The 20537-nt window shown below is 44.3% G+C and overlaps 1 protein-coding gene across 11 annotated transcripts in view; it reads left to right on the forward strand.

Moving 5' to 3' along the window:
* Positions 1-20537, forward strand: part of LIFR (LIF receptor subunit alpha) — a 105448-nt gene extending 84911 nt beyond the window's left edge. For 6 of the 11 annotated variants that reach the window (XM_081212706.1, XM_081212704.1, XM_081212703.1 and 3 more), the window contains exons 14-20: positions 1884-2060; positions 4117-4218; positions 5769-5936; positions 9116-9274; positions 11296-11389; positions 12459-12534; positions 13577-20537. In XM_081212706.1, the coding sequence (XP_081068832.1) occupies positions 1884-2060; positions 4117-4218; positions 5769-5936; positions 9116-9274; positions 11296-11389; positions 12459-12534; positions 13577-14215 (1415 nt within the window). In that variant the 3' untranslated portion in view covers positions 14216-20537. The remainder of the gene's footprint in view (positions 1-1883; positions 2061-4116; positions 4219-5768; positions 5937-9115; positions 9275-11295; positions 11390-12458; positions 12535-13576) is intronic. The other 5 variants (XR_014012841.1, XR_014012842.1, XR_014012843.1 and 2 more) reach the window with 5 other exon arrangements.

The raw sequence follows: 20537 nt of genomic DNA on the forward strand, positions 1-20537 counted from the left end.
AATTTTTTTCCTTGGTTAGAGATACACATATGAGACATACAGCTCCAGGTTGATCTGCCAGTTGATGCTAGATCTGTGACACCTGCGTAAAGAAAGCCAGGGATCCAGGCCGCAGAAATCATTTCAGTGCAGGCTCTTACATTCATCACCCTCTGATATTGCAGTGGGTTGCAGATGGCAACATTCCAATCGTAGGCCATTATTATGAGGAAGGTGAAATCGTTTGCTTCAGACATGTTTCCTCCTCCTCGTTCCATACATTTGGGGAGTTTCTCTCCTTGGGAGATTTCTTAGGTTCCACCTGGAATTGTGCACCTGCAATCGGGAGTTTGTTGCCAAAGTAAAACATTTATTCATTGCATTTCTCACTCAGCAGTATTTCTCCTCTGCTGCTCCCCCCCCTTTCTCTGTAGCAAGCCTGTAGCAGTTCTATATTTGGTATTTGATGCCGTTCCAAGTTGAGCAGCTCGTGACTTGGCAGTCGTTCACTACTAGCCCAAGCCATATGGGGAGAAAATGTAATTATACAGTTAATGTAACCCGGAGGTGTTTTTCATGGAAGATCTATTGATTTCGTTGGACCTGATTTCCGTTTCATGCACTTATATTGTGAGAGCCACAATCCAGTTCATCCAGGCTGATTTGTCATGCTGATTTGGAGAACCTGATTTTACGCTGCTGTATCCCATTGAACTTCTCACAGAACTTAATCCAATTATCAGCAGGTCCTCCAATGTAAACAGATTTTAGATAGACATGTATTGCCAGCCTAGTGTGCTCTTAAGACTCAAAAACAGTGTCTTGCTTATCTCTCTCACACTCTCTTACACCGCCACCCAAAGATCAATACGATATTCCCCATAAGATTTTATTAGATATTTTGTGAGGAAAGATAAAGCTTAAATCTTTCTAGGATGTGCTGGCATGCAAAACTGAGGCTCCTGGTCATGTCAGTGTCCATTGACCAATATTTCTGGAGGTGCTCCAAACTGAACAGCAAAGCTTAGACTGAGATTACAGAGATCCCAGGAGCTGGTCTCTCTTAAATTCTGGTTGTCTTCAAGAGGGCATAGATGCTGCACCTCCCATTACTGCCAGATGTGCCCAGCTTTCCTTCTGTGGTTGTCTAAGAAGACAAAAGGGACTCCTTGGTAGTGGCAGCCACCCTGTGGAACAGCCTCCCATCAATTGTCAAGGAGATAAATAACTATACAATTTTAGCAGACATCTGAAGGGCAGACCTGTATAGGGAAATTTTTGATGTTTGATTATGCTTTATATTTGTTGGAAGCTGCCCAGCGTGTCTGGGGCAACCCAATCAAGATGGGCAGGGTACAAATAATAATATTATTATTAATAATGGGTTAAAGGAAATAAATAATCTTTATGAGGAAGGATGAATGAAGTTGGGAAGACCCGAATTAAGCATTGTTTGGATTTGTTTCTCTTTAACGAGAGCAGTTGGACCAATTAGGTTCTTTTTAAAAAATATTTTTATTAGGAATTTCAACATAACAATTTATCAAAAACATGTCATCTTCATTTCCCCCCTATTTTACCCACCCCCTCCCTAAAAGAAAAACCCACCCTCCCACCCCACCCCCCCAGCCTTCCCTCAGCTACTCTCTCTGTTTTTTCAGCACGTGTTATTCTCTGCATATTAAAAAATTGTAAAGATCCTTCATTTATCTATCTATCTATATGTTACCAATGATAAATTTGTGTATGTTTATTCTGGACCAATTAGGTTCTTCTGTATTTTTATATGTGTAGTTTTATTGCATGTGTCTTCAAACAAATTGGGGGGGGGGGAATAGGGAAGGCATTATGAAATGCATTAAGAAGGCCCCAGGAACTAACTTTTGACATTATCAATGTTGCAGGCGATGCCCCAACAGAGATCGGAGTTGCCAAAGGAGATGGTATTTACGTTGCTTGGGAGCTTGACCCCAACGTCACCTGTGGCTATACTGTGAGGTGGCGTCAGGGGCCTGAGCCCAGTGCTGCTGTGAGTTGGGAAACGTTTCCATCAGGCGTGTCAGATGCTGTGATCAAATCTGGTAGGAAATAACTGCTTAACATTTGTTTCTGCAAAGAACTGTGCTTGCATGTGAAAGTGAGAATCACCATGATTTAGGGACAGGGCCATAGCTGTCAACCGTCCCTTATTTGGCAGGAAACTCCCTTATCCCAGCGCCGTGTCCCGCTGCTGTCCCTTATGGATGATGTCCCTTAAATTTCCCGGGTTTCAAAGGAAGCAGCTCCTCTCCTTCCCTGCCTGCCGGCCAGGGAGGAGGGAGGCGCCAACTGTGTTGCATGGCTGCGTTGCTCACCCAGTAAGGAGTCTAAGAACGACTGGGGGGTGGAGCTTGCATGCCTTGTGCCAATCAAATCGGCCGCGTTGCCTGGGGACTCGCCTTTGCTCAGCGCTTCCCAGCAGAGAGGTGACGGTGGTTTTCCTTGCTGCATCCCCTTTGCCGGGTTGCTGCGCTGTGGGAACCATCACTTGAGGCTTTGTTTGGCTGCTGGCTGGGCTTTCTGCCTTTGGCTCAGAGCGGCTCAGAAGTTGAACATACCTGTGCCCGGAAAATCCCTTATTTTGGCTGCTGGTCCCTTATTTTCAAATCTGTAAGTTGACAGCTATGGACAGGGCATGTGTTTGAGACTCTGCTGTTTTGGAGCAGGAGAGTTTACATTTCAAGCTGCCATAGCTAGAGCTTCTTCCTGACACCCCCCCCCCCATGATTTTCTGTTTTATGTATTCCTATGTTAAGATAGAAATTACCCTTTTAATGGTAGCTTGCTTGTAAAGTTTGGATACTTATCCACATTTGTCTCAGGAAAGCATTTTTGTTCTCCAAATGGAGTTTATTCCTTGGCTGCAATTCTTACCTTTTCTTTAAAATATGCTTATTTATGTAAAATCTTAATAAACCACGCTTTCATGAAAAAATATCAGCATATGGTATGCAATCAAAGAAACACGGTAAAAAGAAATTTAAAATGCCAGATGTATCTGTAGAAGCTGGTTGGCAAAAGCATATTAGGTTTGAAAGCCCTGTCTGAGCAGTACAGTTTTTAGAAGAGATGTAGAAATGATTAGGGATGATTCCTGCCAAACTTCTGGAGGCAAGCAGTTCCACAGAACAGGGCCTGCCACACCTTGTTCAAAGCTTGGGATCTCTGCTTGGTTTAAACTCATGCAATCCAGGATCAGTCTAATCATAGTTCTAACTTGGGGGGGTGATGACGACAACTCTTTGTTTAAATATCGCAGGCAACTCTGTGGAGCTTGAATGCAGAAGTCAAAGCTTCCAGTCTCCTTGTTACTGCTACAGAGGCTGAGGTTGGGTGTGTGCAAGCCTCATGCATGTAATTCTATAAACTGTGGTTTGGTTTGGCTTTGCATTTGCAAATGGTCCGTGTGTCTTTAGAGCTGCTTCTGAACTTTAGTGTGTTGTTTGTGGAGATCTTAAGAGCCTGTATCTGAAGGTCAAGGTCAGTTTGTAAATAAGCATTTTATCATCATGCTGCCATCTATTCACCTGAGGCTTGCTTTTTAGGCTTTAGGTGAGTGAAATTGGTATTATGATGGTGATGGATACCCAGGCATTGAATAAATGACACATTGGGTAGAGTTGGCCAGCCAGGAAATATTGGAGTCACTTAAAGGCTTGTTGCATAGAAGTGGATATTGATCATATTTATTACAACTGCCCCAAGGTTGGAATCTTTGGGAGCATGACTCTTGATAGGATGAAGAATATGATGGGTTGGGATTTACCTTTGAATCCCTGGGTGGAAAATCACTTTATTGAGAAACGGACACATTTTGCAATGTATCAAAACATTAAAGTCATAGCAGGGTTGTTGCAAATAAATTATAATTTACTTGCTAGTGCCTGATAAAATAATATAAATAAGACAAGAGGCAACTCTCAGATTTGATTTGGGGAAACTGAGACACATTATTTTCATGGTTTTAAGAGTTGAATTGTGACCAGATTTAGCCATAAAGGAGCGACTCCCTGCTTGTAAAGGACTGAATGTCTCTATTTCTTCTCAGAATGTAGAGCACTGTAAAATAAGATATTTAATGATTATTTTGTCCCACAGATCTCTTTCAGCCAGGAATCAGGTACAGATTTTCTGTCCATGGCTGCAAAGACAATGGATATCAACTACTGAAGTATATAAATGGCTACACACAAGAGCTGCGTAAGTGCCTTTAATTTTGCTAAAGGTTATTCAGATGCAAGAGAAAATGTGTTGACACTTCTAGGGTTTATTGAACCAAAAGAAAAGAGGGAAATAGGGACAGACTGAAAGTGCATTATCTTTGCAATTATCTTAGGAAGGTTCATAGCCTAGTTTTGGATCAAGACCAACGAGGTGAGTTAGTCAATTGTGTAAATATATCCTAAGGTGAGTTGCACCAGCAGGATTGCAACTTTCAATATCAGTCTCTCTCCATTTTTAATCCCCCCCCCCCGTCTTAAATTTCTCCAACGTTCCACATTTCTGCAACAATTTGCATTACACAAACTTAATGAAAATCTGTACACATTTCTGTTAACCAGCTCCTCTTTGTAATTCGTTTTGACTACTATTCACATTTTTGCAGTCAAATTTCCCTAATAATATGCATTTTTCTCCAATATATGCAGTTCTATGAACATTTCCCCCTAAAATGTGCAGGGTTCAACTGTGTCTGAAATAACCTTGGGTGTGCATTACCACGTCAGTTGTTTCTGGATTGCATTCCTGTTCCATGATAGATTCTCCTGCTGAAGATGGTTCCCTGGCATATCTTCCTATCTAGAGCACAAGTAGGAAGAGTGATGTTGCACCCCAGGTCCTACTTTCAGGCTTCCCATTGGCATCTGGTTAGCCACTGGGAGAACAAGATGCTGGATAACATGGACCTGTAGTTTGATCTAGCAGTCTTGCATTTATGTCGGGGTAGCCAGTGTCATGGCCTCCAGGAGTTGGACTACAGCTCTCGTCAGCCCCAGCCTGGATGGCCAGTGATGAGGGAAGATAGTCAAGGGGCTGTCAGGAATGCAGGCTCATCCTCAGGTCAGGAAAAGGACTCGAGACACAAAAATGGAATCGGTTTTTATTCACAAAAATAAAAACACAACAGAGTTCATGTAGGCTAATCTGCCCTAGTTGAAGATGTTGCTGGGACTGACATCTGGCCCCTCCTTTCCTTTCCAGTAGTCTCTCTCTCTCTCTCTGACTTCTCCTCCCAAGCAGACATAAACTATGGCAAGATGGAGGAATCCCCTCTGGGCCTGTCTGGCTTGTTCCTCAGCAGCATGCAAGGCTCTCTGTGATCTGAGTGTCAGTGGAGAGCTAGCTGGAGGACTGCCCAGCTGTTGGGCAACTGAAGCAGCATGACCCTAGACACCTAGCCTGGAACGGGTTTCTTCTTCTCATCCCCTGTGTTCACTCAAACCTCCTGCTTCTGTCACCTCTCAGCTTGTCCCTTCTACAGACTGGTCCTCAGTGTCCCACCACCACTGTCCTGGGTCTAAGTCTTCTTCCTCTGTGCCATCCCTTGGGTGGGTGGGTAGGAGTTCTTGGGCTGGTGTCTCAACACCACTCAATGTCATCCAGCCAGTCCCAGACATAGAGGTTGTAGACCCGTTGGCTCGACAAAGTCTCTACAGTAATGTTTGCATGTAACACATCTTTTTGTCAAAACACACCTATCTCGGGTTTGTTAAAAAAAAGTTTTCCCTTCCTTCTTGCTTTCCATCTAGAACCTAGCGCTGCACCAGTTTTCAAAGTGGAGCGTGCCACCTCAGATTCCATCGTCATAAGATGGGAGAACATGTCTGTCGAAGATTGCCGGGGCTTTTTAAAAGGTTATCTGCTTCACTTTGGGAAAGGCGACGAAAGCACCACAAAGCCGAAAGCTTTTGAGCCAGGTAAATGATGCGTTTTTGACTGTATCTCACCACTGGCCAAATGCGCTTCGTTAGAAATCTCATCTCAGGCAAGGCAGCAAAGTTCATTGGCAAAATAAGGAGGCAGAAAAATGTTAATAGCTTGGCTATCAATAAACCCTTTCATGGTTCAAGTTACAAGAAATGAGATTCTGAGGAAGAACTTTCTGACAGGAAGAGCTGTTCGACAGTGGATTAGTCTCCCTCAGGAGGCGGTGGACTCTCCTTCCTTGTGAGGTTGGATGGCCATCTGTCATATATGATCTAGTTAAGATTTGGTTGGACTAGATGATCCTCAGGATCCCTTCCAACTCAACAATTCTGTGATTTTAGCCCCACTGCAAGGTTTGCGAGTGCTTTATCGTGAGAGGCAGTGCTGTCACATTTATTATCTTAGTTGCCGTGCCAGTTGCACTGCCAAATCCAAACATGATGATGGTGCTCAATACGATCAAGTTATAAGCGTTCAGCAGGGTATGTCTGGCTTTGGCAGCGTAACCCTGCCAAATGTAACTCGTACTCTGGTCTTTGTGTTCTAGTTCAGGGGGCTATAAATCACCAGTTTTTGAGTGCATCCTGTAGCTTAGGGATACAGTGTCAGAAGATCATAGATGAAATGAAAGACCTTTGCCTGAGACCCTAGAAAGTACATAGTGCTGGACTAGCATGATGGATCAACACTCTGACCTGATAGAAGTTAGCTCCCCATGCTCTGACCAAACTCCGATGTGATTATAATATGGCACTCACAAACAAAAAGCAACGTTTTTAAATATAATAATAATTTGGCAGAGGGAAGAAAAAACTCATGAGTGTGATCAAAACACTAATAAATCTGTATTCCTGTTGGCAGTGTTCAGACCCAACACTAAGCCATGGTTTGGTTGGTTTTATACATCTGAACCTGCCCTGGCCAACTAGCTATGGTTTGTTTTGGGGCAACAAACCATGCTCTGATGCTATGGTGTGACATTAGCTAGTGAATATTTTCTTGTGTTAACCCAGGTTTGCCATTACACCCGAAACTTCTTTCCTGTCTTAATCCTAGCTTGTTGTGGTATGTTGCACTCAACTACAGAGTTAATAGAAAATAAAACCTGCTGGTCTCACTGTCATTTTCCCCAGAACTTGCTCTCTGGTCTCATTCTGCCTGGAAACAGCCACCCCCCCCCAAAAAAAAACTTCCCACTCACTGATAATCTTGTCTGCCTGCATACCTCAGTAGGAGCCTTGCAACGGGAATAATATTTAAAGGGACCTCAGGACAGCTTAATTGCATCTTTCCAGGAATACTTGTTGAAAACACAGCTTTGCTCTCAGCAACATGCCCCCTCCCCCGCCAACTGACACAATATCACAGAGACCTTGAAAGGATGTACACAATACTGATCTTTGACCTTCACACTTTAAGTCATTTTATGTTACTGGGAAAGTCACTTTCTTGGCTCAGCCGTCTTTAACACCTTGCTGACCAAAATGTGACCCTGGAACTTGGTGTGGGGTGGAGCGTTCAAACGTAGCCATTAGGGCTAGGATTCACTGAAAGCTATAAAGGTAAAGGTAAAGGGACCCCTGACCATTAGGTCCAGTCGTGACCGACTCTGGGGTTGCGGCGCTCATCTCGCTTTATGGGCCAAGGGAGCCGGCATACAGCTTCTGGGTCATGTGGCCAGCATGACTAAGCTGCTTCTGGCAAACCAGAGCAGCGCACGGAAACGCCGTTTACCTTCCCGCCAGAGCGGTACCTATTTATCTACTTGCACTTTGATGTGCTTTTGAACTGCTAGGTTGGCAGGAGCAGGGACTGAGCAACGGGAGTTCACCCCGTTGCGGGGATTTGAACTGTCAACCTTCTGATCAACAAGTCGCAGGCTCTGTGGTTTAACCCACAGCGCCACCCGCGTCCCTTTTTACTGAAAGCTATATTCTACATTAATTTGCCGAATCCTCTTTTAAAACCACACTGCGTTGGTCACCATCACTACCTCTTGCGAGAGCAGATTGCATTTTTTAAAGAATGCACTATGTGAAGAAGTGCTCTCTTTTGTCTGTCCTGAATCTTCTAGCATTCAGATTTTTTAGTTGTATGGGACTCTAGCCACACAATGGCCAACACCACTTGAAAAGGCAACTCAGTTGGGAGTGTGTTGCTGATGCCCTGAATACTTGATCGATGATCGTCCCCAATTATTCCTACCAATGCGATAAATGAAGCATCTCTGGTGTGCAAGCACAGAAAAGCAACCACAACCATCGCAGCTCCTGTAGAACAGGATGTGCCTGGGAACAAGAAAGAGCCACCTTCGGGATTCTTTTAGCCCTGCCCTTGATAGCTGCTTTGTGACTGGGTGTCTTATGGGAAATAAACTTATTTCTGTTTTGGAAAATATAGCTGGGAGGAATCGTTCCCCACAGAGCTAGATAACAGCAGCTTGACAGCACATTTCAAGGTCAACCTATTTTGTACAGGAAGTGTCTGGTGATAGGCTCTTTTTTGGGGGGGGGGGGTATTTTCCTGTTAGTATTTAGTCCCTCTGTCACTTTCTATTGGTAGAAGTGCTCAGAGCTCCTCCTGAATCTGGATGTACAGCAGCACCCAACTACCTTTTTAACATGCTACTTTACTTAGAATTTTCTAGGGGGAAATGTTCAAGTACAGCCACAGTCAGTGGTCTTTGCCAATCTATCCTCAAAGTCAATTATGGTTGCCTAACACAACAATGCGGCTTTTCTTGCTGCCCTTTTACAAGAAGGGGTATCTATCCTCTGAATGGAGGGTAGAGTAAGTTTGGCTTTAAACCATACAGCTTGGAGCAAGAGGAGTGCAGGAAAGGGCTTTGTTTGTTTGTGGCAGGAGGAACACCCAAAGCAGCTTAATGAAGTCTGAGCATGCTCAGTGGCCATGGATGTGGAGTTTGGGGTTTTTTAAGGGGGGGGGATAGAATGGAATATTGTGAAAAGGGGCAAGATAGTAGTATTTGAATAAATATATATGTGAGGTGATAGGACTGGATTGCCTTTTAATCTATATGCATTTACTCCCTTCCCCTTTGAAAGTTCATTTTACAAAACAGCATGTGTGAATCTGCCCTGTGATAACTGGTGCTTTTCTTAAAATTCTCCCCCCAACCCTAATTCTTTTCTTTCCCCCCTAACACCAGGCCACTCAGAGACCTACATGAATATTACTGACTTAAAGCAAAACACCTTAAAAATATCAAGCCTTCAAGGGAAAACAAACTACCATCTGAATTTAAGAGCCTACACAGCTGGTGGAGTTGGCCCCCCAAGCAGCTTATCTGTGGTTACAAAGGAGAATTGTAAGTTTTTTGGGGTGAAGGAGGGTGTATTTTGTTGGGGGTCTTTTTTGCGGGGGAGGGTTGTTTTGGGGTGGCATATTTAATTCTCACCGGATAATGGCGTAATGCACAATGAACACCTCTCAAATTCCTGAATAACCCTCAAAGATTATCGGCGGTGGTGTTCAGGCACCATTGGTGTAGAGCAGTGTTTCCCAAACGTTTTTGGGCAATGGCACACCTGTTTACCGGAAAAAAATCTCGCGGCACACCACCATTAAAGCCCCGCCCCGTGACGTCAGCGCGCAGCGTCACGCCGGGAGGGACGCACAAAAGTGAAAGTTTTTTCCCTCCTCCTTGCCGGGGTGGGAGGAGGCAGCAGAGCGAGGGACTGAGGGACGGCGGCAGCTGAGGCGGCCACCCCTCGACGCCGTCCCAAAAGCCGCCAAAAAGCCCTAAAAAAAGAGGAGCAGCACAAAAAACACACCACACACGGGGGGCGTGTTCTAATTCGCTTCTAACTCCGGGTTAGAGCGCAGCACGTGGAGGATGGGTGGGGAAAGAGAGAGGAGGCGCACTGATAGAACGCCAGGCACGGGGGCCGCCAGGGAGAGCCAGCGCGCGCCCCACCCCGGACGCTCGCGGCCACCGCCATCCCTCCCTCCCAGGGAAGGCGGGATTAGAGCAAGCGCCCGGGCAGCAAGAAGCGCGCGCGCGCCGGCCCTGCCCTGGATCCCTCAGAACCGCCAGTCTCTGGGAAAGTGGGCGTGGCTTCAGAACTCTCAGGCAGCAGCACCCGCCGCCCGGCAAGGCTTCCCATTGGGAGGCGCGAATGCTTTAGTGGGCGGGGATTGGTGCAAATATAGGCAGGGCGGGCTGAGAGGAGGAGCCGCCGCCGAGGAGCAGCGACACCAGCAGCGTTTCCTCTCCCCCCTCCCCTCCCGTGTCAACAAGCGGGGCGCCTGCGCCGGGGGTTTGCGCGTCAGGCAGGCAGCCAGCGAGAGCCCCGCGCTGGGCGGCCGCTGCTCGCCGCTGCCGCCCCGCGTCTCGCCGCCCGACTCGCCCGCCTCCCTCCCACGGCACACTAGGCAACGTCTGGCGGCACACTAGTGTGCCGCGGAACACCGGTTGGGAAACACTGGTGTAGAGAACATGTTGCAGGATTTCAGAAGCAAATGTTGGGTGGGTCCCTGCCCCATGGACCTTACTGAGTTTATGGTCCGTGAGGGAGGGTGGGTAGAGCTCAGAGTGTGCATATGATTGGCTGCAGCATATGGGGGTGAAGATTAAGCCAAAATTCTGCAGAACAGGAGGTTCTTGAGGGTTTTTAAGGTGGTGTACAAAAAACAACAACACATGCACAACAAGTTTGCAATTCAGAATAGAATGACAGGTGCTTGGACAAAGGGAAACATGTTTAAAAGAAACTGGTAATAGCAAAGGTCTTGCAACCCTGACTCCGGGGTCGCCCACACTTCTGCTTCTCCCATGCTTTCAAGGTAAAGGTCTGAGCAATTTTACCTTTGCCCCACCAACTTTCCCCTGGAAAACCTGCTCTTTAGTGCTAAATCAGAACAAACAGCAATCCGTGGGAAACCCAGTGGCTGTTTGTTCCGATTCAGCTCTATGCCATGGGTTTTCCAGGGGGAAATCGGCAGGGCAAATGGATGTGGGGCTGAGCCTTGAGAATAATGCAGGAGTTCAATGTGGGTTTGGTTTTTTTTAGTGCACAGGCAGCAGGAGCAAAATTGTGCAGCTTCTCATCAATCTCTTCTATTTCCAATAAGCAATGTCTAATGCGAGGCCAGCCATTTCCTGGAAGCATGCTTATATTACAAGCCACCCAGTGTCGGAAGCCTGTAACTTGATCCTGGGTCACTAAGAAGCACTGCTAGTTACTTGAATTATTTCTGCTTTGCTAGTCCCCTCCACCTCAAGTGCAGTCCATGAAAGCTTCTGCTGTATATATTTTTAAAAATTATTTCAGGTGCAGCAGGACTGTTAGTTGATTGTATTAGCTTTTCTCTCTCTTAATTTTTCAGCTGTGGGATTAATCATTGCCATCCTTGTCCCAGTAATTATTGTTATTGTGTTGGGAGTGGTGACCAGCATCCTTTGCTACAGGAAGAGAGAATGGTAACCTTTTTTTTGTGATCACGTCTTTTTAATTGTAAGCTTTGTATCTGTTTTTAATGTTGTAATTTTAAATGACTTGTGACCTGCCCTGGGCCCTTAGAGTGAAGTGTGGGTAATGTGTTAAAATAACAATAACAACAATAATAATAATTAATATTTGGTATTCAGCAAACTTTATTTTCTTGTCAAACAAGGATAGGCCGCAGTTCTCCTTTTTTGTTTGGGTGATGCTATATGTTCCACACTCTTAATAAACTTCAAATTTTTGGGGAGTGAGTTTCAAATTAAAGGTTCTTTTTTTAATAAGTGGAATATTAGTCTGTAAATACTGTAAATGGCCCTGTGATCTGTTAGCCCTTAATGCTAAACTGCTACACCAGGAGTGGAGGACATTTTTAGCCAAAGGGCCTCATTCCAGGGGTGTTCTTTCAGTGATGTACAGAACAAGAGGCAATAATAATAATAATGATTGAGGCAAAAGGCCAATTGAGGGACACAGTCTATACAGAGGGGTGCAGAATCCACATCCTACTCTGAAGTAAATTAAGAAAATGTAAGGGTGTGTGTGGCTCTCTACATATATTGAAGCCCATGTTTGTGGGAGCAGAGGAAACGCCTTACATGTAACTAAATTATATGCTGGATTTTTTCCTATTTCCTTTTGCAATGTGGTGTTGGATGCTACGGCATATAAAAGCCAAGACGCTGCTTGAATATGACCCACACAATACTGTAGAACAGGGCTATAAAACCTCTGGCTTGCGCAGCAAATGCGGACCACCATGTTCTTGACTGGCCGTGCTCTGATAATGATGAATCCTCTTGCTTGCCTCGATTTGTGCAGTGTGTGTGTGTGTGTGCCTCTGATTTCAGCAAGATTAGAATATAGCATGTTGTATAGGTGTCCCGACTCTTCCCCTTTTTGCTTCTATGCCCCGGCCCCGCACTAGCATACGGCCTCCAGAATGTTTACCCTGTGGGAATGTGGCCCTCAAGCTGATAAGCATCCCCTCCCCCAACAGCTTCTCAGAGATTCCTGACATTAACACCTGTTTTCCTCTTTCCAAAGGATTAAAGAAACCTTCTATCCGGACATTCCAAACCCAGAAAACTGCAAAGCTTTAGAGTTCCCAAAGGATCCAGAGGTAACCTTACACATTTTACCATTGACTGATGAGATGTTTGACACATAGATTCATAGAATTGTTGAGTTGGAAGGGAACCCAAGAGTCATTTAGTCCCAGCTCCCTGCGATGCAAGAATCTCAGCTAAAGCATCCATGACCATTGGTCATCCAACCTCTGCTTAAAAACCTCCAAGGAAGGAAAGTCCACTACCTTCTGAGGGAGTCCATCCCCACCTGGAAAAGATGGGTCCAGTTCTAACAAAGAGTTACTGGAAATTCTCTCCCAAATGTTGGATGAATTTTCACGAGGACTTTAAAAAAACCCAGACCGGTGCAGAAATGTGGAAACTGAATTGAAGGCTGGTGAAATTCTAAACTGAAACCAAAATAGACAGATTTCACCCATCCCTGGTTTGGATCCAAATCCTCCCAGCCTAGGACTGCCCTGTGTGAAATACAGAAAGTCAGTGATTGTTCTAGAAAGTTGTATTGTTTTTAAGGTCTCTCTCATTTTTATGAGATATTGTGAAGCAACACCTTCGATTTACAGCCTAGGCAGCTTGTTTTTAGGGAGGAGGTGGCAGAGTTTATGACTGTATGGGTTACGTTAAAAGTACCTTACTTTCTTATTCTTTTAAGAGTTTTTAGTAGCATTTTTTATTTTTGTTTTTGTCACCTGCCGTCAACCTTTGGAGAGAAAGGAACAGGGCTGGTAATTGGTGATGTGAGATTCACAGTATTTAGTTAGCTTTTGTGCAAGACTGAAATCAGGGGCAGGCAGGGAGGGGACTGGTTCTCACTGGTCGATCACTGGGGGAAAAGGATACAGGATTAAATGAGCCATTTGTCTGATCCAGCAAGCTCTGCTTATGTTCTTAATGTTGATAGCTATGAATTAGAAATATTCATAGGAACAATCTGTATATGAACAGGTTATTTGAATAACAAAATAGAGAGTTTTCAAAATTAGGTTCTGTGATTTCCCTCCCTAACCCAGAAGAATCCAGTTCCTTTAAACTTGCAAATGCTAAACGTTCTTTGCTTTGTTTTCCAATTTATAGGGAAACCCCAATTCCAAAACCCTGGAGATGAATCCCTGCACCCCCAACAACATTGAAGTGGTTGAAACACAGTCCCCTTGCCTGAAGATTGAAGATACAGCCATTACATCACCCGTAGCAGATGAGCTTCCGGAAGATGGTGCTGACTCTGACACAGAGAGCCACATTGTCGTCTCCTACTGCCCGCCAATCATCGAGGAGGAGATCTCTAACCCACCAATCGATGAATCGACGGGTTCTTCCCAAGTTGTCTACATTGACATCCAGACTATGTACCCGGCTCCAGTGAAGCTGAAGGAAGAACCAGAAGTTGACTGTGTGGCGGCAGCAGGCTATAAACCTCAAATGCAGCTGCCGGTGAATAGCTTGATAAAAATGGAGGACTCGTCGTCCGTCGAAGAGGACTTGGACAAGGCTGCAGGCTACAGACCTCAAGTGAATACTTCCTCCTGGAATACAGACTGCCCAGATTCTCCTGCATCCACTGGGAGCAACAATGAAAACACCTCCTTTGGGAGCCCTTGCTCCATTAATTCTCGGCAGTTTTTGATCCCACCCAAAGAGGACGAAGACTCTCCCAAAGCCACCAACACAGGCTGGTCCTTTGCTAACTTCTTTCACAACAAACCAAATGCTTAGCAGCCTTGAGGTGGTAACAAGTTGCTCTGGAAAGCAGAAATTGCTGCAGAAATTGCTTATCAGCCTTGGAGACACTATACTGGAGGGTTTATAATGTCATTCGCTGAAATTGAACGCTGGCCTTGCTTTAAGTTAACAGTGGAAGTGGCAATATTTGTTTCGGGTGACAGAGATGCTAATTTATTGTGCCCCAGTAGGGGAACAGGTGCTCTGAGGTAACCCTTTATGAAACCAAAGAGTGGCGGGAGGTCTGTATCTGTTGGGGGAGGGGCAGTCCCCTCCTCAAATCTGCCTTGTCAACAGAGCATGGCGCTCTCCTTTTGCGACTGTTTTTTTCCTGGTTTTCCATTTTGAATAGCAGGGAGAAATTCTTACAGAGATCACGCACTTGGATCGTTAGGCTTTTAAAGGCATTGACGCACGTCAGGTATGTGCAGTATCGGGGCCTTGCTGCTTCGTCAAAGGTATATATTTTTTCTTTTTTTAATCCGTTTTTCTATGTTTCTGAGCAACCCAAACACTACAGTACCCAAACACTACCATCTTGCAGTTGCTGGCAGTTTGAAGGCTCCGTTCCTCAACCTGCTCTGTAGAAGCACCTTACTGCTTCAGGCACGGCATTCCCTTTGACTTCTATGGGACTTAAACCGGTTTGTGTGGAAGAGCTCCATCTTCCAACATCTGATCAGCCATGGTTACAGCTGATCTGTGGGGTGGGTGAGTTTGACAAGCCGGGACGCGAGTTCCTGTACCTACTGTATAAACCAATTTGCAATAGATGACTCAGGGGTGCAAAAACAAAAGTGTAACACTGATTTTAAAATCTCAGTCAGGAATAGATAAATGTGTGAAGCTTCCAGCTTTTTAAGCAATGTTTTTAAAATATAAAATCATCTTGACCTCAAGTAGTCATGCTAGGCAGGAGGCCACCTCCCTGACATGCTATTTTTTCTTTTCTGTGGGGGCATTTTCTTGGTTTCTTTGTTGAAGTGCAGGGTGAAGGCACCGTTTTTGCAGAGGCAGATTTACCATCCTGGGTCTTTAGTCTTTAGCTTTAGTCTTCCAAAGCTCTTTCCATGCTTGAGCACGAAAACCATAATCAGGGCAAACTCAAGAACGGTTTTCCGTCCATCATATCTGTGGGAAACTGTTACTCATGGGGGAGTGGCCACCTGTGAATACATTTGCATGTGTATTGCAATGAATCCATTTCCATGCAATACATTTCATGCATGAATTAAAAAAATGTCATGCATGGTTATGTTTCCATGCAAATGGAGTTTCCCTCTCCTGAATTTATTTGCAAATATTTGCCCAGAAAACAAGTGGTGAGGATGTCTCGTTTTGTATACATATACTCTGGAATTTGCACACTGAAGCTCTTCTTTCAAACCACAACATATTTCCCCCCTGGGTTGCAGCCTTAAAGCAAAGCTAAATCAGATCCTTGCATTTACAGTATATTTCTTGCCCATGCAAGTCTATAATTACACACTACTTATGGAAGTGGCATTTACATACACATAGAATATATATATGTTTGTGGTATATAAACTTATTTCAGATGTCCTCATTGGCAACTGCCTGTTGAACATTTTGTATGTAGCAAATTCTTTAGAAATCGAGTCAAGGGACCAATGTAATAGGCCTGCTCTGAGCTACTGAAGCCTACATGTTAGCTCGACTGATGGGGATTTTTCATGGAATGGTCCTGAGTTTTCCAGCTGCTTTGAAATAATTTGAAATAATTCAGGTCTATTATATTTCGATTGTCCATTTTAAGTGCAAAATTTGGTGGAGGGGCTTTATAGGTTTAGTTCACTGTTGTGAGAAGGAAGTCACACTTGCAGAGTGCCTTTTCAATATGGAGGAGTCTTCCTTTATTACTTTTGGTAACTGGGACATCCCCCCCCCGACACATACACACAAAAACACAAGGGTGTTTCTAGTATTAATCACTATCCCTATTTTTTCACGTGGCAATAGTGCTCGTCCCTCAGGTGCTAAACACAGTAGTCTTGTTTACCCTATTTTCAAGGATTGTAAATAGGCTGTAACGTTGGCTAGTCGTGACACCAAACATTCCTTAAAATCTAGATGGGGTGTGTGTGGCGCTGATGGGTTTTTTTAAATTAGCAGAGTGCCTTTTATTTTCTTAAGCTGCTTTTTCAAGGCTTTCCCCTCAGGAATTAGATTTGGTTTCCTCTGATCCCTGGCATGTGGTAAAACAATATGTCTTGTATGAGGTTGTTTGTATCATCCTGCACAAAGTGTTACAAGAGAATTTTGACCACACATTTGCTGCATTTCTGTGGTAAAACATGTGGTGCAATGGCAGCCTGTTATCCACCAGTGTGAGATTACCATGTGGATTTGTTTTGGTCCGTTAAGCGGATAGGAGTGACTTCTTTCCAGCTGAATATCATGGTAGTATTCCCTCTCCAACATCCTGTCCCACCCTCAATTTTATAATTGCCTCACATCAAGAAGTAGTCCATTGCAGCATATCAGAGATCTTGAAATGCAGAAACATATCAGAAAAATGCCCTGAAACATGTAGTAACTGCAAAACCACAAACTGAACTAAAACTTTTTGGAACAACATATTGTTTGGTAAATAATGCATGTGGTGTTTTCTTTTTTTAAAATCGCTGTCCCTGAATTTTGCACTGAACTTTCATCTGCAAAGCTACCCTGTTTTCCCATTCTGCTGCTTCTCCAGTACCATTTTGGTTTCCCCTCACGATGCCATTCTAGTCTATTAGGGTTTAGATAGCAAGCTGGAATGGTGAGATGCTACATATAGGCTAGCTTATCAGGGTTTAGACACTACATAGCCGATTGGATGTGCTTATTATGTGGCGTTGCCACTAGGGCAAACAAGCACCATTGTCCTTGCTCACTCGCATCCTTTTCCCATGCTGCACCCTGATAGTCTTTCAACTAGATGTGACACGTCATGTGAATGCCATTAATGTGCATGAAGTTTGTTATGTAACAAGCAGCCCTGGGGGAAACCTGAGCTGTCTAAGAATAAGCGGCTGGGAATGGGAAGTATAACGCTTCCTCTCCCTGCCACAATCCCCACAAGGCCCCCTACGTCCTGTGGTGCTATAATAGGCACCTGTAGGTTAGGAAGTCTTCTGTGTTTCGTGTGAAGCCTGAGGCCTTAATCATCTTGTGCTTTCTGCCCTAAAAATTGAAAGATTAGCTGAGTGGTTTTCCAGTGTCTGGAGTATGTTTCATATAGGTTCAACTAAAATGTTTAAACCATCTTTTCTAGAGCAGTTCTGAGAAGTATTTTTGAGGCGGAAGTATGGCACCTATTTCAGAAGGTGGGGAAAATTAAAGCGTCTGAGTACCCTTTTCATTTTAACATTTTAAACCTATTTGTCCTGTTTAGTATATAATGTTTTTTTCTGGAGGGTTCCTTCCTTTTGCTTTTAATTTGAGCCATATGTTTTTAATACTTTTTTGTCATTTTGTTTTTAAGAGCAGAATTTTTGAAGGGCATCATGGCATTTAAGTCATATTTGTTGTTTTGTGCTGACTGAATGGGAGGAAAGGGACTGTGAATCCTGTGTGTGTGTGTGTGTGTGTGTGTTGTGTGTGTGTGTGTGTGTGTGTGTGTGTGTGTGAGAGAGAGAGAGAGAGAGAGAGAGAGAGAGAGAGAGATGGCACTTTTGAAGTGTTGTAGGATGTACATTTTTTTTAGAACTTTTGCATACAATATACCTCATAAACAAGATTTTTTGCTGGCTTCCTCAACCTGTTGCTTTCCAGCTGCTTTGCACCACAACAACTACCATCAGCCTTAGTGGTTGATGGGAGTTGTATGCAAGGCCTTCAGGAGGGCACCAGGTTGAGGAACCCTGATTTAGCAGATAAGAGTAAGCTATAATGCTGAAAACATAGTAGTGGTTTCTTTTCACCCTCTGAATCACTTTCTTCCCTTTATGTGAAGATCTTGGAATAATTTTGTTGTGTGGCAATTCAATCCAGTGGTGACTATGCAAGAGGAGTGGGCAGGTGGATTCTTCCCTAAAATGCTTGCAGGGGAAGCAGCAGGGACAACACCAGTGTGTATTTATATCTCCATTTGGGTGCCCATTATTGTCTTTTAGAGTACACTGCCCAAAGCAGTTGGGAAGGGATTAGAGTGTTTCTGATGCCTGGTGTCAGAAAGCTGCTATCCCCTGCCTGTCAGTAGCATGGGGCACTGTGGGCGACTAGCACAAGCCATCAATTTCCATGGCAGACAACTAGGTATTTGCTGGCTAGGAGGGAGCATCTGAAGGGGAAAGGCGCTTATGTCTTGCTGCTCTAGAATGCTTCCTGTAATCCAGCATGACTGCTGAAGTGCAAAACAAAGTATGTGAAAGCTACTGTAGAGGAACACCCAAAGATCCGTCGTGACTTGTCTCTGAAAAGCTTTTTCTCGTATGGAAGGGAAATGGGCAGGAGTTTGGGGCTGCCTGCTGTTTTGGAAAAGTCCTGCTTGAAATATTTGATTTTCCCCTAAAGGACTCTTTTCGGCAGCCTCCATTTATTTCAGTAGGGCTTGTGCAATTGTACTTAAGAGGCTTCAGCAGGAATGTGCCTCTAGCGCTTCAAGCCACTAAAGGTTAATGGGCTCCTCGTGATCTAGGGGTCCGGCCCAACCCGAGCAAAATGTTGCACCCACCTGTCCTCCCTATCCCAGTGTTGTCTCGGTCCTTCCCCCCCCTTTAAACCCCAAATTTAAAGGAGGGAAAGGCCTTAGGTTGTATGCACAAATTTCAGTTGTGCTGTTCACTGAGAGACCCCACACTTGCTGTTTATAGATTGTGGCTGTGGGTTAGCTGGGCTGCAAGTTAAGATGTAGGGACCTGGAAAAGAACGGTCTGAAGAGGGAGCAGTGGTGTTCAAACCACAGTTCAAAGATGAGCAGTGACAGCCCATCTTATCTGAAGATCTACTACTGATCTTACAGGTGATGTGCATATGCAGAGTTGTTTTGTTATTTTAGGGGGCACTCTTAGTTCACATGGAGCGATGCCAAACAGGTGCTGTGCGCTGGATGGTCCAAGCGCGCATCCATGCATTAAAATGTGCTGCAAGATCCTCTGACAGGCTCAGCGGGATTGCTCAGCAGACCTGTTGGCGTGGAGTGTGTTTCTTAATGGGTAGGATGCTTGCAAACCACTGACTTGCACCGATTTTGACAGAACCACACCACTGTGGCTGGTTTGTGAATTGTCCCCTCTGTGTATAGTAGGGGGCGGAGAGAACTTTCCACGTGGCTGTGTGGTCTCCTTTAGGCCTTCATTGTGAATGTGAAATCTCCTGCAGTGAGATGAAGCATAGACTCGAAGGAAGTAAGGATGGGGAGTTGTGTTGGGTGGGAGCATAAATGGGGTTAGGGGAGGGACTTTGTAAGTAAAGCCGTTACTTGTGTGATATATGCTGTGTTTTTATAGTTCAGTACATTATGATGGTTTTTATTAAAAGTGTACATAGCATATTAAATGGATAATGTGTAATAGATGTGAAGCTAATCTCAATACTTTTTAAAATATTAAATGAGCATTATAATATTGAACTGACTGGAAGACTGAACCATTGCCTGTGTTTTTATTCCTATGCAACCAGTTTGCCCTAACTTAGCCTTGCTTCCTATCTTTGTACTTTGGATTGCTGAATTTGGTGATTTGAAGCCAAAACAGCTCAGGTATTGTTGTGTCTCTTAAGCAAACCTATGTGATGTATGCAAATGAATGTACTTATGTTGTGCATATTTAAATCTCGGGGATGTCTTTTTGAGACTACTTTCAATCTCACACAGTGCCCTTGGAATTTAGAAACATTGCGCACCAGTGAAAGGAGGGCGTGCTTACTTTGGGAAAGCTGCAAAATTTGAAGTGCATGAGTGAAAACCCAGCCATCCTGTGATAAAAGTGCATCCATTCCAAAGCTGATAAACCTCCTTGGGGTTACGGGGACTTTGTAGTAATGAACATCTTGACTATTTGCGCAAAGCAAGCCTGGGAAAGGGCAATGTTTCCTCCCCATAACATCCAAATGATAGAAACAGTACTTTAGCAGCTAAATATTTAGCCTTGGTGAAATTTCCCAAGTAGGCAACTTTAGTGGAGGATAATATTGTGGAACACAACTGGGGAGGAGGGAGTGGCAAAGTTTAAGTGATATAGTATTGATATACTGACTTTAGCATGAACATAAATGGCAATGTACTGCTTATGCCTGTAATATGCATGTATTAAGAATTTGGCAGAATACTGTCATGGAGTTAAATAAATGTGTATTTTCTTACTCTTCAGAA

The sequence above is a fragment of the Podarcis bocagei genome (genome assembly GCF_964188305.1).
Source record: "Podarcis bocagei genome assembly, chromosome: 11".
In the NCBI taxonomy this organism is placed as follows: Eukaryota; Metazoa; Chordata; class Lepidosauria; order Squamata; family Lacertidae; genus Podarcis; species Podarcis bocagei.